General features: G+C 44.1%; 1 protein-coding gene across 1 annotated transcript; it reads left to right on the plus strand.

Annotated features, from left to right (window-relative positions):
* Positions 1-317: 317 nt before the first annotated feature.
* T265_09459 (hypothetical protein) lies at positions 318-27,910 on the plus strand (the record flags this gene model as incomplete). The annotated part of the gene is made up of 16 exons (XM_009175534.1): positions 318-355; positions 1,586-1,655; positions 2,571-2,731; positions 5,895-6,045; positions 8,155-8,238; positions 11,644-11,772; positions 14,136-14,301; positions 15,126-15,319; positions 16,351-16,442; positions 18,002-18,051; positions 20,270-20,397; positions 23,478-23,729; positions 24,983-25,121; positions 25,993-26,047; positions 26,651-26,735; positions 27,623-27,910. The coding sequence occupies 16 exons, from the start codon at positions 318-320 to the stop codon at positions 27,908-27,910; spliced, it is 2,082 nt and encodes a 693-aa protein (XP_009173798.1).

A 27,910-nucleotide genomic window follows, 5' to 3' on the forward strand; every position in this document is an offset into this window, starting at 1 on the left:
CTCAATGCAGGTCATCCCTTACAAGATTCTCATTTGATTTGTGCAAGTCACGAAGGATGTCTGTCGATCATGTGATCGATCACGGATGGTAGCTTTGAAATCAGTGAATCTTGGTCTTCTCCTGGCTAAACTTTGAGACCAGCTGGGTCACCTTCGATCGGCTTGCTTCATTCTAGGACTTCAGCAGCAGACCGTTTGTGACTGACGAAGTATACGGATTGGAAAATTATGGAGTTAGGGAACACTGTAAGCGAGAGACTCAGTCGAGCCTTTAGTTAAAGCCAAGTTAACCAGCAAATGGGTGTACCGCGTTCAGTATGGCATTAAAATACACCTCAAAGCGTGCGCCTACCTGGTGAGTTCCCAACTAAGATATGAACCAGCCTAAATGCAGCGCATCCACTTGGAGGATACCGTAAACGAAGGATTTAGCTCAGGTGCAGTCTAGTTTATCGTTTGAACCTTGTAACTATGCGATGATGATGATGATGATGATGATGATGATGATGATGATGATGATGATGATGATGATGATGATGAACTATGGGTGTACTCCAACAAGGACGTTTTACAGCTTGAATCAAGTCGGCAAAGCCTAAATGGGGAACCTAGAGTAGTCGCTCCCCCTAGCACGCTTTAACCTAGTGTGAGCTTTCAACCTATCATTAAACAAGTTACCTGATTCTGAATCAATAACAAAAACACAGAAAGACATCTCTGTCTGTGTGGTCGAGTAGATGTATGAACAGGGTACATATATCCTACGTTGACATATTTAGAGTGGTGCCCAGACCGTTCGCTGTATCGTTAAATCTTCAGTTGAGTGAACCAGGTGAGCACTAATCACGAATAGCATAGGCTATTGAGCAAAAGCCTCAGCTTTTGAACAGTTCCAGTACAATCTAAATTCAAACAGTAGAATTCGATCTCAACCTGATGTTTCAAGTCCAACAATGCCATCCTTGTGGGAAACGGCCAACTCGTAATTTGATTGGTCAGCGAAGGTGAACAGGTGATCGAGTTTCCTGGTGATAGTGTTAGGAGATTCGGGAACGTATGACGGAGACTCCTTACAACAGGAGCACTGTATAGTTGTTTCATCAGTCTTGCGAGTCGCCGCGCACCTCACAATTGGCGCGAACTAAGGTGGAGCATAGCGCCACTGAAATTCCCCTACGGATCAGTAAGTTTCCCACTGTTTGTGATTCCCAACAAAGACGAAAGCGCCAGATATCCCGCCCTGTTTGCGGTCACATGTTCCCCTCTTGTTAAGGCCTCCAACGTTAGGAATTCCTGTTTATTATTTAGCGGAAAACCGCCATCAAATGATAAAATCAGTGATTTTTCACGGGTAGGTAAGACAATAAATGGAGAGAAACACCCATTACATTGAAAGCACTGCTCTCCACGTTTCAAGGTCACCGCACATTCACCGCAACATTACTTCACAATAACCTTCTCGACATTGTTCCTCTAGCTTTTCGTAAAAAGCGTCCAACGCTCAAATGAAGTTTCGAGCCTGCCGACTGAACGTGCGGTCGCCGGTCCTGATTGGTTTGCTTACTGGCCTTCTTGTACTCTCCAGTTTGGCAATGATATCAGCAATTGTTCTCTATGGACTTTCTGAAACCATTTTTTTCCGCTTGTTGCACGAGGTAAGTACTTTCAATATGCCATACGAATGTTGTATTTTTCAGACTACTGGTATAGATACCAAGTAGTAATAAATGTTTGTTGTTTAATCTATCAAACACACTGGCCATTGACTTACAATACTGGTCAGTCCTAATGTAATCAATCAACGGATTTGGCCTTTTAAAAAAGGCTCACTAAAATTCTCCAGTTGTACTCAAGTATATTTGTGCTCTCATGCCTTTTTTGTGTCGGCCGATTCTTGTAAGTGGCCGGTTCCTAGGACTGATAGTTATCGCGTACTCCATGAGTCGACATTTTCGTCGAGAATGATCCAATGGCGCCATCTGAATTTGAAAACTGCAATAGGCACCGCTGAGTGTGCCATTCTCTCAAGTGCACCTGAGACGAATCTTTCTATAACAAGCAAACAAAAAAGGACATCAGTGATAGCAAAGTGCCTCGGTTGAACCCGGTTCTACTATTTCTCGGTGAACACACTTTAAAAAAAACAGTGAGTCGCTGTTTGTAAGATTACTTGATGCTTGAAAAAATAGCTTTCGTTCTTATGGCTGCCTATATCTCCTTCTCATGATGTGCTGATTGCGTGTTTGAGAAACAAATTAGAGATGGACGTGAGCACTGATCAGTTTGTATCAACTTAGCCAGAGTGACTACTTCATTCTACTCCAGCTGCAATGTGTGGCAAGTTTAAAAATTCGGATGTGCTATTACGAAAAACGATGTCATTCTTGCATATGCCTACGTCTAATTGACCCGACTCTTTATGCTACTTAGCCAGATACTACTCGTAAGGCTTATCAGTAGTTTTCAACATTTAACCGCTAGTATGATGTTGCCTACCAACTGTCGTTACATCGGTCCACACAACACGTTGAATTTCCACTGTCCACTTTTACGTTCATGATTACCCACAGCAATTGCGGCTTCTCCCGAACTCGCAACTCTACAGAACACTTTTCGTGTCACCGCCTTTGCCAGAATACCACCGTTTCTATCTGTTTAACATAACCAATCCGGACCAAATGGTACGCGGTGAACGGCCAAGATTGAAACAAGTGGGCCCTTTTGTATTCAGGTGGGTGTCTTGACACTTGGCTCAGAACTGGGATTGTCATCAGTTTATATTTTAATTTGTTGGCTACAGAGCGTACTTGTGTACGAAAAAGGGCACCTTCCCGAAAACGGTTCATGGCTTTCCGTAGGATATTCAGTAAAAACCCTGTTTTTTTCAGCTTCAGCAACCTTTCGTTACCTGGCTGTCACCCGAAGGAAGAAAGAGACCTGTGGTACTGCCAGGTTGCCCAAGACAAGAGATTGTGTACGAAAAAGGGCACCTTCCCGAAAACGGTTCATGGCTTTCCGTAGGATATTCAGTAAAAACCCTGTTTTTTTCAGCTTCAGCAACCTTTCGTTACCTGGCTGTCACCCGAAGGAAGAAAGAGACCTGTGGTACTGCCAGGTTGCCCAAGGCTAGACAAGAGAAATCAAGATGTGGAGGTCGGGTTCGAACCACGAGGCTTCCCATCAGTAGATTCGATGTCTAACCACTGAGTATGTGAACTTGCGAACTGTCAACACAATGTGCATCATACTTCTGAGTCCACGGCGATAAAATTACTATTCTGTCCTGCTTCTTGTGTGAATTCCCTGGCCCCGATGGCCGAATGGGAATGGTCGTGGGCCACTCTATTGACGTTTGTCGTATGAAGATGATGCCTCATAAACTGACAAAAGCAAATCAAATCCGACAATATTTCAAGCTCTCCAGTGACCCCCAGTCGCTTTTTGGAGGCGAACTTTCATCAGATATCGAGTATTTGAGAATCAGGAGTGGTACACTCTTAACTAACCCAAGCAGACCGGACCCAAGCCGATCCACAGGTACAAAGCGATCGATCCAATTTATCAAGAATTGAGTACAAAAAACTTCAGGAACATCATGCTCAACAAAATAGCAAACATAGAAGACAGTAGAAAATCCTTGGAGCACGCAAAACTGGATAGGTGACTACAAGCCACAAGAAGGACAAGATCGAAACGAATCTGCGCTAGACGAAAGAACTGGACAATATACAAAATATCATAGTGAAACGCGGGAGTATTTAAAGATTAACCAATAAGCCCAAAGAAAGGAGACTAAAATGATTACGTCAGAACGGAAGGACGACTGTTCAAACGAGGGTGATGCGAATGTGAAAACTACTCAGATCATCAGGCTTCTAGATGACCATTCAGATAGCAGGAAAACGGACCGGAATGCAAACCACAATCACAAACCAGTAGGAACTTAGGAAGTGAACTACTGAATTGAACGGACTCAACAAAACAATCAAAGGATGCGCCGATTCCAAACGAACCAATCGGAGTACACGTGGGTGGGTATTATATCTACCAATCAGGCTAGAGATATCAGACACTCTTTGAAGCTATTTATATTTCCTTGAGTTGACTAAATTTTCCCTGACGATGAATAAATCACCTATCGGCTTGAACCAGATACAAGTATTTCTTGAGCGGCGTAGAGCAAAGATTCCTAACGGGTTTATTTAGTTGGACTTCAAGTATTCTGCGATAGTATGTCTTTCGAATCAATGATGAAAACGAGGTTGAGGAATTTACATCACTCCATCTTTCCGGTCCAACTAGTTCCAAATCTGTGCAATGTCTAGTTGTTATAAAGTTTGGAAGAACACTATTCACTTGTTTGCCTTCCGTGCAAGCAGTAGCTTCGCATGTTCGAAGAAATGTTATGATCATTTTTGTTAAGAAACTGACAGTTGTCTTCTTGGAATGTGGTTTGTTCTATATGATTAAAGTCGTATACAAAGCTGGATGAACATGCGGTTCACTGTCAGCCGCATCAGACTTTGTTCATGGTCCTCGGGGGATCTGGGAGTTTCGTTGGATATGATATGGCAATCCAAAAAAGAATACGCACGCGGCATTCGGCTTACCCTTAAGAATAAATGGAAGCTAAACCTTCATTAGATTGCTTACAGTAATTTGTTAAAAACGTTTTTGCAGAGTTAAGTTAGGAGGGACTCGTGTCAACCTTCATTTATTTTTCTAGAATGGATTTGAAATCTGGTCACGTGATGCAAGCATTCTGGCTGGACGCAACACGTGAGTTGCAGCAAAACCCGACTGACCATTAGTCACGTGATATTCGTTCGTGCACACAAAACAGCCAATCGAAGTGGGTTAGGCACGATGAACGCTGCATACCATTGCAGAGGCTAGACAGGGCAGATGCAGATGCATTGAAATTTCTCCAAAGATGACAATAAAGTCGTGAATTCATGCAGCCATATGGCCAAGTTTATTTTTTCTTGGCTTGACCTCTTACCTCAATTTACTCCTTACGGATCCGAATCAGTGATTATAAAGGTGGATGAAAGTTTAAAAATGAAACTGGAAAAAAACGCATGGCAACTTACTATCCTCGTGCTTGTGGTCACCTTAATTCGCTTGAACTTGTTCAATTTCCAATAGATGATGAGTAAAAAACTGGTTCAAACATGTTATCTCATCAATTATTACCTGGGTTAGAAAACGTTTATTTAGGGTGTAGTACTTGGGGCATCTTAAATTTGAACGGTATTTGGGCTCTCGAATTTAGTCCAAAGTTGCCTGGTGGGAAGTTATTCCCTTGTTAGAATAGAAGAGAAAGTTTAGAGAAAAGAACAAAGGTGGACGGGGAAGGGGCATAGTGTAGCTTACCACCAATCATTCTGAGGTGTCTACACCTCCAGACATTCACTCAGGCAATCTGGATAGAAACTGACAATTTAGGGTGTAGTACTTGGGGCATCTTAAATTTGAACGGTATTTGGGCTCTCGAATTTAGTCCAAAGTTGCCTGGTGGGAAGTTATTCCCTTGTTAGAATAGAAGAGAAAGTTTAGAGAAAAGAACAAAGGTGGACGGGGAAGGGGCATAGTGTTAGCTTACCACAATCATTCTGAGGTGTCTACACCTCCAGACATTCACTCAGGCAATCTGGATAGAAACTGACAACAAGAACGCCACTGACATCGGTTGGCAGCCATATTTTGTAGTGTCTCTAACCAGGTGCAGTGCGGATCACGCGGTTTCCATCCTGGAAGGCGAGTAGCACCGGCAGCACCCAAGCGTTTTGTAATCTCCTTCATACTCCTCTGCCAAGTCAAGGGTTGGTCACCTCTCTGCTTACGCCATTCTGAGTTGGGCCTAAACCCAGCTAATTGGTTTGTCTTTTCAGAGTGGATACTGAAATTATGCACACACAATTCTCAAAAGAACCGAGGCCCAGAACACTGGAATACGGATTTCGGAGTCAGTTTTATTTTGAAAACCAGGGATCTGCCAGTTCGTATGAAGAGAATATATTCATCCCAAATTTGATTCACCAGGTGAGCGCAGTTTTTCACAAGGAACGACAAAGGGTATTGTTCAAGCTGACAGGCATCTGACATCACCGATGGTCGGCTGTTGGGGAATATCCATTCATGGCATTGATATTCGTCTGACAGTTTTAGTTACTCATTTTTTAATAGTAGCTCAACACTTGTAGATAAAAAATGCGGATAGCTCTACAGACCGGCGAGACACCTAACTGCGAATTCCTGATGAAGATGAAACAGACAAATAGCGTTACTCGGCTTTTCAGATCAATCCAACTTCAACTGTAGTGTAAAGTCATTCTCAGTTGCCCCTACTTCTGAATCACATATGTGGAAAATTGCTCATTTGTCACTAAGTCGATTGACCTACGTTGGAGAGAATAAGTTTTGCAGACTGATAGGGCGGATTCCTCGTTCGCTGGCTAAATTCCTCGAGAATGTGAGAAAAACGTTCGCTTCGAAGGGTGTTCGCTCATCAGGATAGTCCTACTGAATTCTGTGTTTTGAAGATTCTTAGAGAGAGGTTTGGAACTTGTTCTGGAACCAGTCAGAAGCCAAGCATAATCGCCACGGGAGCACTCCTGTGTAGTTTATCTGACGCACTCTGGGCTTGTCGGTGAGTCAGCAGGTCCTTAACCATGATTGGCCGTTTATTCCACCTTGGAATGCATACCGGGCACATCTCCGGCTCGCGATACGTTTCCGAGTCCCCAGCAATTATGTAGTCACTCACTCATGCTCAGTCAGTTTCAACCTATTGGCCTAGTCGGTCCGATTCAATCAAACTGGCACGTGAGTTTATGACTAGCTGACTTACCGGTGTGGTCGGTTCATAACTCTTTCCTTGCAGTTTAATTACTTACTTTTAAGTTGAATTCAAGTTCACATTACAATCGCTTGAACAGTTGTCAGTCTGACCTGGAGCAAATAGTCTGATGAGCTGAAATCAAAGAGGTAATCACCTTTAATCAATTGGAAAATGTTTGGGACCGATTGGGAAGTCATCGTTTCAGAGCGGTTTGGTAAACAATTGGTGCATTTATTGCTGGGCAACGTTTGGCTTTTGACTCAAATGCTTCGTCAGGCCAAGTGAGTGAGTACGTAAGTAGGTTGATTGGGTTTTAAGGCAGTCAGGGGACCAGTCCGTGAGATTTTTATGACTAGTGGCTTGATCAGTGCTGGATGTTCAGTCCGATGTTCCTGTTTGTTTACTAGTGGGGATGACTAATATTTACGATAGATTGGTTAGGGGGTGAATCGTCTTCATTTTAAACTCATGATGGAACTCATCAGCAGTGTTTCTCATTGGTCACGTCGCAGTTTAGTCTCCGGACATCTGACATACGAGCGCATACCTGAAAAGACAAACGTGTTCACACTTCAGCAATATCATTGGTTTGGTCGATGGCTCGGTTTTGTCCATCGAATGACGCGCTTGCTAGGACTTCCCAGTCTGGTAATGCCATGAACGCATGAACAATGCTTAATAGTTTCTTGTTTCTGGAATTGGTAGAGTGCATTTCCCAGTAAAGTGCTTCGCAACCTTAAGTGTGGACTTACAGAAATCATCTGTCTGGGTAGGGATCATCACAGTTCAAACTTATGAATGACGCGAACGTGAATTCCACAAACTGCGCAACTCCCTCCACGTATCATGTTGAACCCCTTAGCAGTGTACCTTCCAGTGTGTATTCAGTGAATTTTGTTCCTTTTTTTGGGGATTTTTACAAATTTTCTATGAAAACAAAATTTCTGTAGGAAAGGACTAAGCAAACAACCACACGTTATCCCACTTTGATGTTTGTTCTTGGGGCTAAAGGTCACTTCTGTGGAGACCACGTTCCATGGAGACCTTGTGCTTCAGAACCGTCGCTTCCGATGGAGCCGAAATTTCAAAGGAGAGAATATTATCTCGTCCAGCGTTCTGGTTATCCACAAGAAAGCCAAGTTATTGTGAGGAGTTTTGGTTTTCACAGATAAGCCTTGTAGATGACTAATCACAAACGCATCCAGCCTACTTCCGAACAAGTACGTACTTAAATTCGACTGCAAACAAATTTGGTTTTGCGAGATACTCACTCAGAACTCAGCTGAATCTCCCGGTTTTGATATTTCTAGGCAAATGAATGTGCTGCACCAGGCCGCCTCATGTTTCAGTTGCTACAATATTCGAGATATCGCCCAAGAAAGGCGAGATTGGTCGTGGGCTTACGAGGAGTTTTCAGCAACCTTATGAGTAGTGCATTACGAGTATACATGTATGGATAATTTTTAGGCAGCAGCTGAAGGCAACAGACGGCTCCGTGGAGTACATCACCCTTGTTTAAACAGCTCCCTTCCTCATATCCCCGAGCAGTTATTAGCCTGTGTCTACACGAAATGGCCAATGGGGCGGTTGGCTTTTTAGGGCTTATCAAGTGTGCATACCCTTGGCTGTGTCAGGATTCGAACCACGGACACCTGAAGTGTTTGATCACTAATCCAACAAGGTACGGTGGACAAATCTGAATTGTAACATTTGAAGCTTGAGCGATGAAACCTAAAGCCTTGTTCCTTCGAAAACACAACTGTTTACCCGTTCACTACTCTGCCTGTCTAGCTTGAAGAAGTGAGTTAAACGCACACAATTTCGATACAATGGAGCATATCACCAATATATTGTCCATATATCTATCACTCGTATATATAAAGGTACTGTTGCAGCCAAACGGTATCTCCAGCAGTGCGTACCCTTGGCTGTGTCGGGATTCGAACCGCGGACGCCTGAAATGTGGGATAAGCGTACTACCACTAATCCATGAGTGTTATATTGTAATTGTGGCGTTTGAAAAGGCGAAAGGCTTCAAGCGTGAGCGAGGAAACCTCAAGACACGTGACTTCCGAAGCAAAACTGTGTACTTGTTCATGAACGAGAGGTGTGCACGCGGATTATATTGCGCTAAATCGTGAACAGTCGTGAACTCATACAGATTAAACAAACTGCTTTGTCTCGGGTCCCCTGGGCTCAAAACATTGCGAAGGTTTTTAACATTATTCAGCTTGTCGAAACTTCTTCAAGTATGCACTTTTACTAGCTGTGAAGGAGAATTTTGGTGCTAACCCTCAGCCTGATCAAACTGTGAAACTGGGTCGGAAATTGGGTCACACATAAACTGGGAACTTATTGGAAATTTTTTTTCTGACTACGCTACTTGTCTAGCTTGATGGGGTGAGTTACCGCACACGTTTTTTTACGATGGATCATATTGCCATTTTATATCGTCCTTATAAACATATCTATTTGCCTTTAGTACTCCTGAGTTGCGAGAAATGCTGCTTCACGTGAGAACGCATTCATTCAAAGTTTCTCCTGAGGAAAATCAATCGATCAATAGACTATTAAACTAACTGCGTCGTTTGATTCGCCCTGACGCGATAAACCTGCATCAACCAAAACTAAGGAACGTTAATCGACAGACGCAGTTGTTTAGAATTTTATAGCCCGGTCGACGAATAAATAATTCGGTGCTGGAATATTACTTGGCTAATACACATAACCAGAGGACATCTTTAGATTAGCCGAAATCGATCCGTATGATTGAACAGGTAAGTGGGAATTGATCGATTCAACCACCCATGAACTTCCCTGCCGGGCGACCTTGAGAATAACGTGTCTGATTCACGAGAGACCATTATTATATAGTTATGACCGAGGAAGATTAGAAAACCAGGTGGCCTTTGTTAACCAACTGCTCGTGAGGTAAAACTACGACCAGATGAAAATTCAGCGTTCAGATTTAACTACTTGGAAGTAATCAGTAGTTTACAAATAATTTGCAATATACAGCTGTCTACCAATATGGGGCTCTTGAAATAGCGCAAAAATGCAAGTACCAAAATAGCCAATTTCCGTGGGACAACGTGCGTGAGGCTTACCCCTCTGCAGTTATAGTGAAAATGTTTTTGAATTCACTTTCAGATCAGTTTTTTGAATGATTGGTCGTCCCGTTTTTCCAAGAATACTATTCGTTCCTAAGTTTAGAGAACTGATCGAATGAGACCATAAGATACACCATCTTCTTTGGATAATGCTTCCAAAGGTCTATCTGGTGGCACAGTCCGGTGGCATTTCAAGACCGGCAGACATAGTGGTACCTAACTAACTGAAGACGATTGAAGACGCTGGGTGAACTCAGCTGAAGTGGAAATACAGACTGTCTGTCCCCTGTTTTGTTCCCGTAAATCGATGAAAAACAGACTGAACCAAGGAAATCTTAGTCCAATGATGCAAAAGTGTGGTGCTGAGTTAGATTTCAGTATCGTACAATTCATGGGACGTAAGAATATGTTCCCCGTGATTGGTCAACTATCTGATTCTCTTGGCTTGGGGTTGGTCCTTGGGGTTGTTCGACATTTTTTCTAGTTCTGAATAAAACCGAAGGCTAGTAATTGGATAATTGGTTCGCCTCAGAAAAGAGTCCAGCAGCATTATCGACCGTTTGTGTCGTCGGAGCCTACAGCGCCGGTCTCAGCATAGGTCCTTTGCGGTCTGGTTTCGAAGCTTTCAGTCGACAGATCAAAGGTGGTCACATGGAATGAATCCCGGAGATTAGGGCTCCAATCAGGCAGGCAAAAAATCAAGGTCAGACTTCACCCTTCTGTTCAACAGGCGATATACAAGCACAAACGTAGCACTGCTCAAAGCCTGAATTCACAGTTGCACGTGAGCTAGAATACACTCAGTGGTTCCAAAGTTAGACGGAAGAACGACCAAGTGCCACAACCGAATTACGGCTCAAAAGCCTGACCACTAGACGCCAGCCGTTGGCATGGTACTACTGAAGTCGTCTGATTTTTCTGAAGTACGACGTAACATCTATGTTCCCACCACCAGCGTGGAAGAACAAGCCGCCATTCTCATAAGACATCTATCGGTGAAAGGAAGAAGGCCTTCGCTTCGAAGTTATCCATTAGAAAAAGGCCAACTGACCAGTTACAGACTACTGGACAGGGAAGCAAAACTCTCAGATGCATCTTATTTACAAAACTGAATATCCACCTTATCCCTCAACGGGTCTTCCTGAACTTTCCTGGATATTCATTGACTGTTGCTCCAATCCGAACAAATAGGACTCCACGAATTCCGTAATAGATCGCACTCTTCAAGAGACGAGAAGAGGATTTACGAGAAAACATACTACTTGCACGCCCCATCAGTAGTATAGCAGTAGTTACATCGGTAGTGGTTGGACAATCGGTGTGGATGCAGCACTGGCAACCTCTACTATATGTCAACCCTCTGAAGGGGTTCGTGAACCATTGCAGTTAAAACACTGGGTCGTGGGAGAACTCAATAAATTCAGATCGATAGTAAATCTATTGTTCTTCGCCACTCGATTAGACTGAGGTGTAGACATCACAGTTCGCCCGATTCTGTGGCCGCAATCGGTCACTGGACAAAGCGTTTAATCCCATGTTTCCCCCAGAACAAATCTAAAAAACCCTCTATTTATGGGTTCAAAGCGAAATGCGGTTTGGACTCCGAATAGCTAATTTTTTCATTGCAGGCTCGACTGCGGTTAACAATTAATAATGAATATTCTTGAATTATTTGCGCTTTTTCGTCAGGGAATTGTTAGCAATCGCCTCAAAGTCAATTATCCAGATGCAGTGGTCAGTCTCACTCCGAAAGAAGCATTATGGGGGTACGATGTTGTTGCCTTTGGAAAGAGGTTCAAACTTGGGTTGCTTAGTTCGGTAAGTATTGATCACTTGTTTCACATATGCGTCTTCTAGCCAGTAGTCTGTGTATACTCTTCATTTTGGATCGAATGCGGTCGTCGAACCAAGCTTTATCACCACAGGTTTTCTAAGCCGGTCGACTGGTGTTGTCTTCTGAACGGTTTTTTAACCCTGTGTCGGTCCTTGACTTCCTGCTCCGCCCACTATGGGATACCAAAAGGCACAGTAGCTTCAGACAGCCCCTTATGGAGACAAACGAAGTTGATTGAAACTTTATTTATAGGGTAATCACAGAATGTTTCACAAGGTTGTGCTAGAATTCTCGTGAGAAGAGCCGAGCGAAAAATGCTCGATCCGGATTGGCTGGCGTTCTGACCAATCAGGGTATGCCTTCGTTTGGACCTTAGGCCGCACGTGACACATTCGGCCAATTGGCATGCTGTTCAGTTGCTAGGGTCGGCTGACGCCCGGACAATTGGAATACAGAGCGAATCAGCACAATCTTTGGCTAGACCGTCAGTATTGATCCAGCTGTCCAGGTAGACAAATTTTGTACGGAACTTCAGTCGATCCCCACACAGGCCACTAGAGACGTGCCTACTATGAAGCACAGTTATCGAGCTTATGGTCAGTTATTTCCGCTTCCACGGGAGTGACAGATGATCGCCAGGAAAACTGGCGATCCACGCACGATTCCAAACGCAGTTATATCGAGTGGACAACGAACTTGGCCCTTATTCGGTATCAGTAACGTATTCAAATCCACCTCATAATTTGGGCTGACCCTACTAAGCTCGGTTGTACGTTTTTGCAACCACCAGTCTAAGTAAGTTGAGTGGTTCCAGAGTATTCACTTAAAAAGCCGTAAACTTGAGTCGATCGGACACAGAGAGATCAGGGGTAACTTTGTCACGGATGCAGCGCATATTCGTTGTAGCTGGGAATTAAAGCCGTCCAAATCGACAAACCGGAAGAAATGAGAACTCACCAATCAGAAGCTTTTCAGCGGCTTTTCTCACACACTCTGATCGGACACCTCTCTGCAAAATGTGAAGATGCGTAGATCACCCCTTGTATTACGCAACAGACCAGCGAAGTGTTTGTATCCTAGCTACCTGGTGAGGTTACCAACTGCTTGACGGCTGACCTAAAAGTTGGGTGTGCTCTAGCCAATGTGAAGGGCCACCCCTCCCCACTCATTTATGAAACCATGCTCCATTTAACTCCCAGTTATTTGTACATACACGGATTTTCCGACCAGTTTGTAGTACGCAGGTTAACCTCACCATGCTTCCGAGAAAAACTGCTCATTCGTCAATTTGTGGTATCTGCTGCTGACCCGCTCCAGTGTCTCAAAAAAGACTCACAGAAGGGAACACAACAGCTGCATTCCGAACAAGCGAGTGGGAGAGCAAAAGTTACAGCGGCCCCACGCTGTTTAAAGGGGACTTTCTGACATTGATCCAGGCTGTCTGATAGGCGTCAGTGAACATCCATCAACATCGATCTTGCCTCTATGATATGCCTGAACGCTGATCACAATCGGTCGTGCTTCTGTGGCCGCAAGAACACTAATCAGGTCTTGCTGAATTGATTGAATGATTGACTGGCCTGGATGCTTGCGGGTTTACCTGTTGAGTTTTTGGTGGAGCAGTACGTCCGAGCGTTCTGAGGTTACTTTCAAGAATCTCACCTTCCAGCCGTCAGAAACATTGCACAGCTTTTTGCTTATTGCGAATCATGAGCCGTGCGTAGCTCAAGGTCACTGGTTCCTAGACTTTTTAAAATTCGTGACATTTGTACTGATGACGACAGCGTCCAGCAAGAATAAAGTCGATTTACATTGCTCTCCTGCACTGATTGACTACGCAGAATATCAAATTTTGACAATAAATGCTCAGCAGCAGTGTGGCGGAATGTAGGTAGCTCGGGTGAGCTGCTTGGTTGTTGCTCTCTTCGCCGAGCTTGGCAGTTGGATTGCAAACGTTCAATCGGCAGTTTTGGACTGCCGTGGTATCTGGTACATTCTAACACGCCATATATTCGACTCGGCATACCTCCCCTTGATATTTGAACTCAAAATGAAATTACCGTAGAAAAATGTCAGCTGTAATAACCACGTCCTTGTCGTAAAGTGGTTGTAGCTGCCGCAGTTTCGTTCACCGATGATTTGGGGGGGGGGGGGGGAGATAGCTGCGCATTGCAGGCGGGAGCTGATAAATTGGTACATAAATTCAGCAGTCAGTAGGCTATCACAGCCGTTGTGACGTGAGAGTATTGCTACCTGTAAACGTCATGTTTGTTCATGGGCTCGAATACTGCCAGGGCACCCACCCCTAGATATGAGGACGATTAGAGCCCTCAACCAAAGCCTTGAGACTTGGCCTAATCGAGCAGCGGACCTGAGACGTCTTCAGGTGTTCGACAATCGTTGTCTCAGAACCATAGCTCGTCTCTGGATCTCTTCCACCCTTCACGTGGTTGTGCGAAAAGAGCCCTTCGAGGAAGTCGGTCGACTGACATACGCAGCCCGTGGCCAAGCCAGTGCAAACGATGCACTCTGATCAGCTGACCGTAGAACATCAATAACAAGATCATGTTACCCACGATGACTCGCTCGGATCAGCGGAGTCACAGACCAGCTGACTGAACAGGGGGAGTCAAACAATGACTTTTTGAAAGCCGTTACTAGCAAACTTAGCCACTCTGGTCCCTGCTATCTGCCTGGATGGGGACCCCGATGAAGGATACATCCATGGTTCGAAACTTTGGCACACTTGTCCCATTCGCACCCTTAAAGGCATTCACGCATCCAAGCAGTTATCTTCAGTGCGAAGCTTCTACACCCCGATGAAAAGTACACCAATACTCGCCTATTTACATATCAATTAAAATACCTACCGCCACTAATGAAAAATTTTCACAATTGCAAATTAACGATGACTGAGAAGCAACTTAAGGAAACCTAATCTGGCATACCTCATTGATCCGATGTATTCTAAAGTCTGAGTTGTAATCATCTTGAACAATTTAAAAAAACGGGTGAAATGGCTGAATGTTTTGAAGGATTTAAGTAGTATGAGATGATTGCTCGGAATTTGGAGAAAAGCCACTATCGGTTTTGCTTTGATACGATTGGTTGAAAGTTTCGAGTTCAAATTAGAAGACACTTATGCAAGGACACGGGTGTACAAGTGGCTAAACGGGCCGGGTAAGCAAGTAACTTAGTCACATGTCCAGTCATCCCCCAAGGACAGAACCTCACGCGCGCCACTAAGGTCACACCAGTGTGATGAAAATCCATCCGGTGAGCAGGTGTCGTTCGGTAAACAAGAAACATTTCTAAATCAATTTGGTTTTAACGAGAGACTCAACTAAATTTCTCGTATATGATATTCTACAACTGAACGTAAAAAATCTCTCAGCTGTAACACCTTTTCGGTGCCTGGCTGCCATGCTACCCGAAGGGAGCACGAGGGCTGGGATACTGCCAGGTTTCCCAAGCCTAGAGAGAGGAAGTCGAGAGGCAGAGTTTGGGTTCGAACCACAGACCATCCGGTTAGTAAATTCGCGCCGTAACCACTTGAGCCAACGTAGAACATAAGTTTGACGGAAACTCGGGGACTGCGCCTATCTGATGAGCTCCAAGAAGGGCGAAACCGGTCGTGGGCTTTCGAAGAGGTTTGGGCCAACTTGGAAGTAGTTTCCTTTATGAAAATATACTGCGATATCTCGAATATCGTGCGAACTGAAAAATGAGGCGGCCTGTGTGAAGCACATTCATAAACGAGAGATTCAGTTGAGTCTCTCGTGAAAACCAAATTGATCTGTAAATGAGTATATTTTTCGCAAACAGTCTAATTTGGGTTCAAGTAGAACATATGAGTGACAGAAACTCGGGGACTGTGCCTACCTGATGAGCCACAAGAAGGGCGAAACCGGTCGTGGGCTGTCGAAGAGTTTTCAGCAACCTTGTGAGTAGTTTCCTTTATGAAGACATACATTTCTATTCGTAGCACGTTTCATAACTTTGCAAACCACTTGACACCATTCAACTAATTGAATGATATCAACGTCCGGTTCACTAAAGCATTTAGACTCCCATGGCACCAACGAAAGTAACTATCTATCCTGCGGAAGTGCAGTGAATCAGATGGTAAGTCCACAGTACTGACCCACTGACCCAGCAAGTAGGAGACTGTGGGTTCGAATCCATCGGTTCACATCACTGCTGCATGGTTTAACAGATCAATGTACGAGTGTCTTTCTGTCCAATCAGTTCCCCCCCCCATGGGATAGACATCATCCATAGTTCGAACCCGGGTGCATTCGAACTACTTACTTTCCCCGGTAGGAGAGAATGCGGTATCCACTGATTACTATGCAACAAATATCCTTACAGTTTCCAAATGTGATTACTTTTCAGTTGACGAGGCAGTGTATTATATGGTGGAGCAAAATCTTTAGGATGAACCTTGCATTTAGACAAAGTGAAATTTCTCGAACAAAATCCCTTGTCCTGTCAGGCAGCATATCCAATTGCTACCGCGCACAACAGATTACTAAAAAAGGTATCATTTTTCTGCCATTCAGTTCAACTCTTCAGACATCACTACCTACGTCGTTGACACCGGGGCGGAAGACGTACGCAGAACGGGCACCGTGCTGAGCATCGACAGTCACAGGTGAGCAATGTTGACCAGACTTTTTTCATTCTCGATGATATATTACTTTGCTACTACTCTACCGTTCCGTGTTCATGATAAATGAGGCCAGGAGGATAAAATCACGGTAAGGTTTCACTGAAACGAGATACAAGTGTTTGGGAAAGCATTTTTGGTCATGCATGCTGAGCAGATTGTCAGGTCATGTCCAACTAAAATGCAGAAAACCGATGTCGTTGAGTGAAACAGCTAATAGATGGTGATGAAAACCTGCAATATATTGCTCGATCAGTCACAAATCATCTCGGAGACAGTGCCCAAGAGAAAAAACAGTTTCCATCCGAGTACAACTTTGTCGTTCAACTGTGGAAAGCACCTTTTCGGCGCCTCGCTGCAACCTAGACAGGAGTCGCGAAGTTCTCGAGGCAGATTTCAAACCGCAGACCTCTCGGTCAGTAAACTCACACGATAATCAAGTAGTTGTATCGAGCTTCCAGTTCGAATTGGTTCCTACCTTACGGCTTCTAACGAAAAACGTTTCCTGAATCTATTTTGACCGTACAATGGCGGAAGTGAGTGGTCCAGACTTGAACTACATTGATTACTTTATCAAACGTTTCTTCGTAGCACAGGGGGTTTCAGTAATCGCAGATTTTCTGTGATAAAACCGCGCTTCGAACGATACAACGCTTGTATGGCAGTTGAGCACCTAGGTGGAAAATTAAATTGCAAATGACGTTTGAAGCTCTATCCACTAACCTAAAGATTCTTTGCACAGATAAAGATTTTGTGGTAATCCTGCGGGCCGTCCCAAAAGCGCACAGTCAATATGGGCGTTGATACACCAAGCTTTCCACACTTCAGTATGAAATCAAAGAAGTACAATCATATAAATTTAGGTCATCACAACAAAAACTTAGTTCGATTACCGGTATATCGTAGCAGCGCTTAAAAAATAGGCGGTCTCTGCACAGCAAAAACGAGAAATTCAGCTAATTGCTTTCTGGTTTTTTCATTGGCTCAGAACACCAACACTATTCAAACGTGAAGTGAACTCATAAGCGGTCACTTGAGGGTCATGTGTTCCTCGGCCTCGGGGCTTCGGGAATGTATCCTCAATTTATCCCTTCATTTCCGTAGCAGATCTGCACTAGAATGTTTCATCAACTGAGTGAACTTTACTGAACATGAAGACAGAACAATGTTTGAGCCGACTATCTGTTGCCTTTTTGTTGTGTCTTGCTGACCGATAGTGCAACTCTGCATCGGTCCCTTGGCTTCCTGCTCCGCCCACTATGGTCATGCTAGAATCACCGTGAGAGGGCGAGGAGCGTCGAGTCAAATATGCTCGATCCGGATTGGCTGGCATTCTGACCAATCAGGGCATGCCTTTGTTCGGTCGGAATTCTGCACGTGACACATCCGTCCAAATGATGTGATGTTCGCGTATTAGAGACGGCTGGCCTCCGGACAGTTTTGCAACAAGGATAATTGTTTGAGTGAAGTAACTGACATTCCAAATTAGTAGTCAGCCACCTTATGCTCCGTGATTTATTGATTTATTACTACGATTTCCACAGACTGACGACATATTATGAACACGAAGAGCCTAATTTGGTGAGTGGCAAAGGTGAGTTTAACCTGGGTGGATTTTGTGTCTAACATCATAAACAATCCTGATTGTTTTTCAAAAACGTTCACGTACGCAATAATGGAGCCCTTTATAAAATGTTTCCTGAGAGCACTTCTTTTGAATTTTGGCTTACGTTCGTTTTATTTCTGGAGAAATAACTTCAAGAGGCCGACCATTATCTAACCTATTCCGGGAGTTGAAATCTCATGAGAGGGAACAAATGAAGAGGACATGTGGGAAACTGAAAAGAGTAATTTTGTCGAAACGAACTAGAATCGCGAAAGCAGTCACCCTTTGGCGCGCACGGTCGCTAACATTTAGGCAAACGATATACAAGCGTTCACCAACTTGGAATGAAATGATTGGTTGGACCACATGACGGAAACATGTATCACGTTTCAAGGCTGTCTCAGTAACAAGGTCACAGAGCTAGGCGCTTAAATCGAGCTATCAACCGAATATTCCGACGCTGTCATGCGTTTTGCAAGTTCGCGCGACATATGCGCACTCTTTGCGAGTAATATACAAAATTTCAAGCGGTATGGCTAAGAGCCAAATAGATAAAGTGTGCCATACGAACCACATCAGTGGGCCGGCAGCCGGGAGCTCAATTTTTTTTTGGGTTGGAAATCTTGTCTGAACGCGACGGAATCTATTTTATCTTAAACTTTCGAGTATCAACACTTTAGCTCGCAAAACAGTGTGCGGTGACTCTGGGGTGGACCCAATAACAGCGGAAAACCAGGGGACGTTAGATATGTCGAAGAACATCGTCATCAGTTTTCGTTCAGATAAAAAACAAGAAAAGAATGGAATGCCTTTATTTCTATCATTGACCATAGGTTTCAGGCTTCACTTAGTTGAGCCATTAAGAAACAAAGTTTGAAGTACGAGCCACTTTTCAGGGTCGTCATTACATGTTTATGCATCCAAACAAATGTGCCGGTAAAGTTAATCAAAACGTATGTTAGCATTGCTTTCCTTCGTGTTGAGAGTGAACTGGCTAACATGCTACTGAAATTGGTGTTAGTAATCCATACTTTATAGATGGCGGGTTTCTGACCTTACATTATTTGTAATACAAAAAATGGTCAACTTAACTCGATTACTTGGGCAGACATGGCAACTCGAGAACTGACCACAGAAAAGTCTGTGAGTGCAAGAGCAAAACTAACTCGGATACCGACCAATCAGAGAGTTAACCAACTGGCCAATCAACCAACAGGATCGATCATCCGAGCGGCCAATCGCAGTCGGTCATGCTCGGCCAGCGAGACGTATGTCAACACGTAGGCTGCAGTGCTTAAAAACTTCACACATTCTTGTCGGATTGTGTAACCAGAGCGCTAGAGTGCCACATGGAGGTGTTGATGAGGTGTTTCCAGCGAAAAGGTTGGTTATGGATGACACCAAGGGGTTTGGAATATAGGATGTTTCGAGAAACATCACCTGAATTTGTTTTCAGTGGATGGAGAACCCGACATACTGTAACGAAAATAATGATTGCTAGACTACCTGTCTCTCCGGGATGGTCAAACTTGTCGGTTTACATATGAGCGGAATTCACACCCACGTAGCCGTTTTTGTTGACACGTTGATAGTGTGTGATATCCGTCCGTTAGGTGTCGTATTCCTGTTAAATGGGAACTTTTCATAATTCATATTTACTCCACTCTCATCTGAGCCGTTCTCTACCTTTTCTGGACCAAATATTCCGTTGAATTAGCCGGATGGGACAAGCACTGGTCTCGAGGTTAGCTCCCATTGGAGCTGATCAGCAGTGTACGTCCTTGACCGTGCCGAGATTCGAACTTTGGGCATTCGATAGGTGATGCGAGCATGTCGCCACTATTCTGCAAGCTCACAATGAAAAGCCCAGACCAAATGTGCTCAGGCTTGAGTAATTTTAATTGGTTTGTCCGACTGTGATCCAGCAACTGGCCAAGCTGAGTCGATTGATTGGCCCCGGTAGGGCCAAGGATAAGCATGACTGATGAGCTCTCATAAGAGTACAACTCAAATCCACTGCATCCGTGAGGGCTAACCAAACATCTGTACCTGGGCAGGATGAGTGCTACTCGAAATAGTGTGATGAGACTGTGTATTTTTAAAGACCATACTAAAATGTGGCAGCTTCAAAATCACTTTCTCTGTACTCGCTGATAGTACATTTTGCCAACATGCACGTCAACGCTTCTATTCTACCTCCCTCCAGTCGGTTTTCAGACTGCGCCAAACGCAAAAGTTGGAGATGTTTTAGAAATCACATCGAAATCAATGTGCCGAAAGATTAGCTTTGTTGCAAATTTGACGCGTCCCAGCAAAAATCATGATGGCGTAAAGGTGAGTGATATTTGTCCTTTTTGATTATTTATCAACCCTTATGTGCGGTCTTATATTCACCGAGGACTAACTAATTTGAGCGCTGAATATTGTTACTCTTTCGAAACTAACATGTGTCGAAAATACGGGACTGTACATCACCCATGGATGAATGGCCCCCTCACTATTAGCCTAATACACAGCAACAGTGTACAAGGATTTTCGTTCATGTGATACTTGGGAGGATGATGAATGCTGTGTAAATGACTGATGGAACCAGTGTGGAGTTTAAAATCGCTTTCAAGAAAATTATTTTTTATCGAAGTACTCCATTACCATCATTATCACTTTCATCACCATCATCATCATCATCATCATCATCATCATCATCATCATCATCATCATCATCATCATCATCATCATCACCGTCATCATCATCATCATCGTCATCATCATCATCATCATCATCATCATCATCATCATCATCATCATCATCATTATCGACTGCGTAAAATCAGCGTCTAAACGCTGATGTTTTGTGACGTAGTTTAGGGATTCAAATGGATCTCAACATGCGTTCCTTCCACTGAACAGTTTTCATTTGACATTCAAATAGTATTCTATGAAGAGAACTACCTCGGTATCTTGAATTCCGTTTCAAACGATACGAGACACGAACAATTCAGTGGTTCCAGCTTGTCTACAAACGGAGAAAGTGGCGTTGAAATGCTAATTCGGAGTTGGGTGTGACACTCTATTCACAAGTTTGCTGAGAACTTTCGACATCTCACGACCGGGCTCATCAGGCAAACGTAGTCCCGAGTTTTCGTCAACTCGATGTTCCACTTGAACCCAAGATTTCGACAAATACATTTATTTGCACACTGATTACTTTTCGAAAGGAAACTGAGCTTAATCGGACCATCAGAAGTGACAGGCTCAAATGGACTTAGTTGAGTCTCCCGTCAAGGCCAAATTCGTCTACAAATACGTGTACGTTTTGAGAACTGTTTGAGCTCTTTACACTCCCCATCATATTTAGAAAATATCCGCGTCATTCTTGAATAACGTTTCCACTTGAAAGTCTCGCGAAATGATCTCCCTAAGTACACGGCAAACTGCTCTTTTGGCCAGATATTCTTATACGTCAGAAACATGTAAGGTAAAGTATAGTGCATATACTTGGCCGTGCGGAAGTCAATATATTTGACCTACCAGAGGGGCGTGTTACCTCTACTCTACCGGGGTGTGCGTGACGCACCTTGAACGGGCAAGCGTTTTCTCCCTTGAGCGATATGATTGGATTACCGATGCCTGGAACGACAGCGAACGTGCAGCTGACTACCTTAGGTGAACACTCCCCGGAAGCTCAAAGTATCTGGTCACTGATGTACCCATAGCCTCCTGAAGGCCAATTACATTATAAAAGTATGTGACAGCGATATCAGGCAACGTTGTCAAAGCATGCTGCATGCTTCCAAATATCGTCCCCGCGGAGCTTTGTGGTGGCTCGGCACCCACAGGCTATAGGGAGGAGAAACTGTTCATTAAGATGGACGAACGTTCTCCCAAATAATTCGCCAATGAAGGATCTGGGCAACATGTGATCAGGTGATATGGGTTATGCGACTAAAGGATTATTGGAGCTTTAGACGTAACACACTACTCATAAAGTTGCTGAAAACCCTTCGACAGCTCACGACCAGTTTCGCCCTTCTTGGGGTTCATCAGTTAAGCGAAATTCCGAGTTTTTGTACAGCATATGTTCTACTTGAACTAGGTTGCACGAAATTAGCGAAGTTCATCAAAAAAAGAAATTCAGCTGGTGAGTCCCCCAGAAAAATAAACAAATTTGCTTGCAAATGTTGCAAATGAGTGCATTTCTCCGTGATTGTCTAAGTGAGAACTAGTCACACTGATGTTCATCCAGTTGTGTTCATCCATTGGCGGAAAGACCGTGGTTCCATCAAGTTCTCACTGCTGAGGATTCTCAATAAACAAACGATCCTAGCATAAACAATTTCTTCAGTACGATTAGCTTAGACTGGGCGAAATCTCAGGTGAACAATACCGATTCTATTCACACCACTGTGGACAACATATTTGCCACACGGTACGATAAGTCGCTGTCAAACAAATCGGAACGCTCCAGCTGTTCCGAACTGTCAGATGCATCTAGCCACGCTGGTTGACTGGCGGCACCACGCTCCGGAGTTCAAACGCCAACACTGCTGGTGAGCCCTATTAGGAGCGAAATCCGAGTGCAGCGCAGCATATCATATATTAAGGACAAATTCACCGCAAAAAATTAAAGTTGAAGAGTCATGTTATACACTCTAAGTAGGATCAGGAATTCGCTCCAGGCAAACTTGGATTCTCCGAGTGCAGCTCAGCATATCATATATTAAGGACGAATTCACCGTCAGGAATTCGCTCCAGGCAAACTTGGATTGCAAACATTCTGGCTCACAACAATAGGTTTGAAGTCGATTGACATACCAAATACTTCCTCACTACTCGTTTTTGGTGAGTAGTGTAAAAAATTGGGGAATTAGCCTTCCGGGCGCCCATTAGTAGCCCGACGAAAGCCACGTCATTGAAAAGTTGTCACTTCCACGGTTAGGAATGTTCCTCTACGCCACCAGTACACCTTGAAGGTGTTACCAGAAATTGAAAGAAACGTCCCAGACTAGCTCTAACTCGGCATCCAACAAGTTTATCCTAGAAATCACCGGAATGAATTAACATCGAAATAGCAGTTCGTTTTTTCTCACGCTTGGCAGTTGAGGTATGAGACCTCGAAGGAGTTTCGGGAGAGGGTGGGATCATATTTGCTTTTGTAGTAAATGTGTAGACCCTGGACTCTGCGCACTACAAACAACTAAGAGAGTAAGACGGTCGAGTGCGAATGTCGGTGTAAAAAAAACTCTTGGTTCCCTATCTTGCTCGAAGACTCATCTGTTGGGAACACCAGTAGCGGCCACATTTACTTGAATAATAAGGTGGTAAAAACGAGAGAATGCAAGGTGAGGTTGGCTACTCGTAGCGGAAGCGTGGTTGTCTGGTGAACTGCTTCAAACTGATTTACCTTCCATTTTCAGTTACTCAACTTTCGACTTCACCCCATGGATAGTACAACCAACTGGTCAGAACGTCAATACTGCTTGAGGGATGATGCATGTGTTCCCCAAGGCCTGATCAGTTTGGACTGTCACAGAGAAGAAATGCGTGGAATTCGTTTGTACGTTTCTTTACCGTTATTCCTGAGAGGTGATCCACGTTTGAAAGAACGATTTGAATTCCTGGATCCGGTTGATTTGCGAGGACACGACACGGAGATTAACGTGGAACCGGTAAGGAGTTGGGGATTCATTGTGTTTTCTTCGAGTTACTGAGGTGTGAGTTGCCCTCCGATGCATGTAATTTGAACGAACGTCTATAAAACATTTGTTCGGCCTGCTTCCAGAGTCTGATTGTGGTATCAAAGCGCACAGAAGCAGTTAGATCTGGTTGGGAGATTTAAAAGTCTTCAGGAAGTTTCTTCTAGATGGTGGAATTGACAGTGGCTGGGTTAAAAACTGAGAAGCTGGAATCATCAGCGGTGGCAGATTATTTCAACACAAAAAAACTGAAAAGCTGAATAACCTGTGTTCCGGACCATTGACGAATCATCTAGATTTGTTATGAAAATGGCCGCAGAACAAAGCGATTAATGCTCAGACTTGAGAAGTCTTCTGATTTTATCTAGCAGATGCTGTTCGCATGATGTTAGTATGCGCATCTCGCAAGTCAGGTGTCAGGAGTTAAAAACCCCATAGATGGCCAAAGATCAGCACTGCTGATGAGCACTACTGACAGTGATGGTCACGTCCAGTGAAGATCCCCTTCGGTCTAGACTCCTGAGAACAGCTACTCCGGGACAGGGTAACAGCTGTGCGAATGAGACTGACGTCAACATCGCATCTGCCATTCCCTCAACCATCTGCAGCCAATAGAAATGAGTTAAACGCGGCAACCCGAAACAGGCGCTTTGATTGGTCGAGGGGGGGCTGTCACACGCACGTGGGTTGCAGTTGAGGTCAGCTAGCCACGCCATTGGTCGGCACTGTGTTCCGACTGCACGGCGAATGTAGACTGACTGTCGATTCGCTCGAACCACACAAGCTATGTGGATTGCCAGGGCTTCCTTGGAATGTCGTTCTGCGTACATTTTTGGTCTGTTTGGATTGACTAAAACCAGTCAACGATTATTTTGTGGACCGACCGTTGGCAGGTTACCATGTAAGATTGTACAGGTCATCAATTTTAAAATATCATACCGCGCAGTGTGAAAGTGTCCACATTTTCTTTGCGTAGTCCAGAGTGATAAGTGAAATTGTTTATTACGATAGTACTATTACTCGGGGTTACTTTTCGAAAGTAAGATTCGTACAACTCGGATTACTTCAGGAGTTCACGTCACGCCATCTGTATATTCAAGGTCACGAACCTCAAAAACCCACTTAAATAGCTTCATGTATGGTGATTCGGATGACAGTGTGGAACCGGCCAAAGCCACTTAGCGGACCCACTGCGGAGGGCCTCTTGATATCTGGGATTTCTGCAGCTCTTCGCCGGTTTGCTCGAAACGAAAAGGCGACTTTCCGAAGCTAATTTGATGGAGTGCACTTTGGCCAAGTTTTGTGAGCATAAGCAAAGGTTCGAATGCCTTTTGGAACAGGATTCTTTCGCAAATTTCACAGGAAGTTAGTCATATCATAATTCGAGTGGCAACTGTTCGCTAAAGGTGTCAAAATATTCCGACATCCAAGTTTGTAGACGGCCAATGCAGTTTACGGGTAGGCCATACTAACAAGGTCTTGTCATTCATTCCACTAAGAGGAAACTGCAGAACGACAACTCTTCCCTTTTACCCCAATTTATCAGTTAACTGGCGTGACAATGGAGCTACGGCATCGTATTCAATACAATGTATTTCTGGACAATCGCATTGAGTGAGTGAATAGATACTTTTTACGTACTAAGAAAAAACATCTGGTTAGTCGTATAAGATTGCAGAATTTTATTTGAGATCTTGTCAAAACAACCACATTAACGTTCGAAACCCGATCGAAAACACTTGTACAACGTGTCGTATATAACGTTTATGCAAAAATTCCGATACTTTCTGTATGCGGCGTTCGCATGCGGTATTCGGCGGATACTGGATCATAATTGGTTGTTGGGTCCAGACGTTTGACCAATCAGAGCTCGCCTGATGCTGGACCGATGAGCGGCCTAACCGTCTGGCCAACTGAGTGCGGAGAAGGCTTCTTTGCCATAGCAACACAATACTGCGAGCACTAAAGTGGTATCGGTGCCGTACTCTGCTCAGTACAAGCCCCGAGAGAAGTGCTGTATGCCTGTTTCAGGCAGTGCCGCGTACCGAAACCGTGACCTCCAGGTTAGAAGTTGAGCGTTCGACCGTGAGTAACTCATTATTGGGTAGAATTCGGCGTCACACATCCTTCAATCACGGGATCCACATCACGTGTTTTGGATAAAATTTACTTCTTACTGAGTACGCATTTTTAACCTCGAAAGGTACCCAAAACTGATTGTGACTTTTATTTACAGGCAGTTCCAAAGGACAAATGGGCCATTCTATTTCCCAATACTCTGGTACTCACGAGTAAGTAACACTTTCACCTGAAAATTTTGGTGGACCTTAAAACACTTGTGACTTGGACAAAATGGTGATATGCCTTGCGACGGACTCGAATCAGGCATCTGTTGTTGACCTAATGAATTGCTGGTAATCATTTTTCGCCTTTCAAGTCGATAATATGTTGAAATTCGTCCCACATGGGGCGAAGGTAGCTAAGCTTGAACAAACTAACTGTTCAGCACATTCACCGTACCACCCGGTTCGTCAGTGCTCTATACAACTTTGCGGGGGTCCTGTAATGGCCTACTTGATATGATGGCATTTCAGGAGTAGTTGCTTAAATATTCCCCTGGTTTGAACACAGAGTGAAACTTGAATGTTTTTGAAATCTCCTGATCAAATTAGTCTTGGTTAAAATAGGGGTGAAAAATGAAATATGTAGCCGTGATTGGTCAGTGAAATAAGAACGTGTAGGCACGAACGATTGGTTTGCTGCGCTTCCACGTCGCATCCAATTGGATGCCGTGAGACAGTCTAGAGGACTGTTATGTGTGACTTGATTGGTTGGTTCGTGTCATATGCCCAAGACAGACTCAGCGTCCCTACGAAACGCTTTTGACTGCACAGTATCAGTTTTCGCAGACGTCTTGCGATTGGTTCGGCTGCAATCAAGCCAAGCCGTTCAGTCGATACTGGAATTCCATTGGATGACGTGAAATGACTCCTTCGGATTGCTCACGTGACCGGTATTCATTATGTGGGACATGATTAGGGTTTTGGCTGAACCACTGACTCCAGTGGTTCCTTGACAATACTTTATAAGTACACCGGACTTTACAGGATGTTCAGTTGAAAGATCGCACCGTATCTAGATCTCTCTCTGATCTAAACTCTTGATTGTCTCTTGACCTTGTCAGGCCAGTAACTTTATACTCCCAAATCAATTTCCTCAGGATATACAACAATAAGTTAGTTGTGTCCCTTCTTGATCATTCCAACCAAGGTTAGGGCTCGAATTCTTCCTTGGGTGCTTCACAGATAAATCACGCGAGTGGTTAGATTCGCCAACTTTTCAAGGTCACTGTCACGAATTATTCCATTCAATAACTGCACGACATGGCAGCATACCGCGTTTCCAACAATTTTCCACCCTATTCGACTGCTTTTTACACAATTTGTTTACCTGGATGCCGCTCACAAATCGCAGTGTCAGCATTCCCACAAAAATCCAGATCAGAATAAACGTTTGACGCAGTTGAAGGACCGAAATTTGAAACACAGGTGTTACCTTGTTTCAGATCTTCTAAGGAACTCGAGATTACTTGATGGCAAAAGCGAGAACTTACTGACATTAGGGTCTGTGGTTCGAACCCCACCTCGGGATTTTGACTGCTGGACTTGGGCAATCTGACGGTATCTCAGCCCACGTACAATCTTCGTATGGCTTTGCGGCCAGGCACCCAAATCGTGTCACAGCTGAACGATTATTCGATTCCCATTTTGCTCGTCGTGCTCACGTGCATTTAATCACCTGATGAGTAACCAATCAGCGGCGTTTACAATGACGAGTCTAGAAATTACTTCTCTTCCTTTTTATAGGAAAAAGTGGCTGATTATGACACCCTGGAGGCACTTCGAACCAGCGTTCTCAAGCCCTTTGAATTACTTCAAAATTGTCTGAAAGCTTTGACCGGGTTGTTCACCATCACGACAGTGGTTTTGGCGATCGCTGTTGTGTTCATCCTCGTTGCCCGCAACCGAAGAATCGTTTCGCCTGAGATGACTAATGCAGCCAAGTTTTCTCAGGACAACCTGTCCGAAACCTCATCTTCTGATCTCAGGGTTGACCGAAAGTATTCAAATGCGACTGTGTCAGAAACGATTTAA

The sequence above is a fragment of the Opisthorchis viverrini genome, assembly GCF_000715545.1.
Source record: "Opisthorchis viverrini unplaced genomic scaffold opera_v5_275, whole genome shotgun sequence".
Classification (NCBI taxonomy): Eukaryota; Metazoa; Platyhelminthes; class Trematoda; order Opisthorchiida; family Opisthorchiidae; genus Opisthorchis; species Opisthorchis viverrini.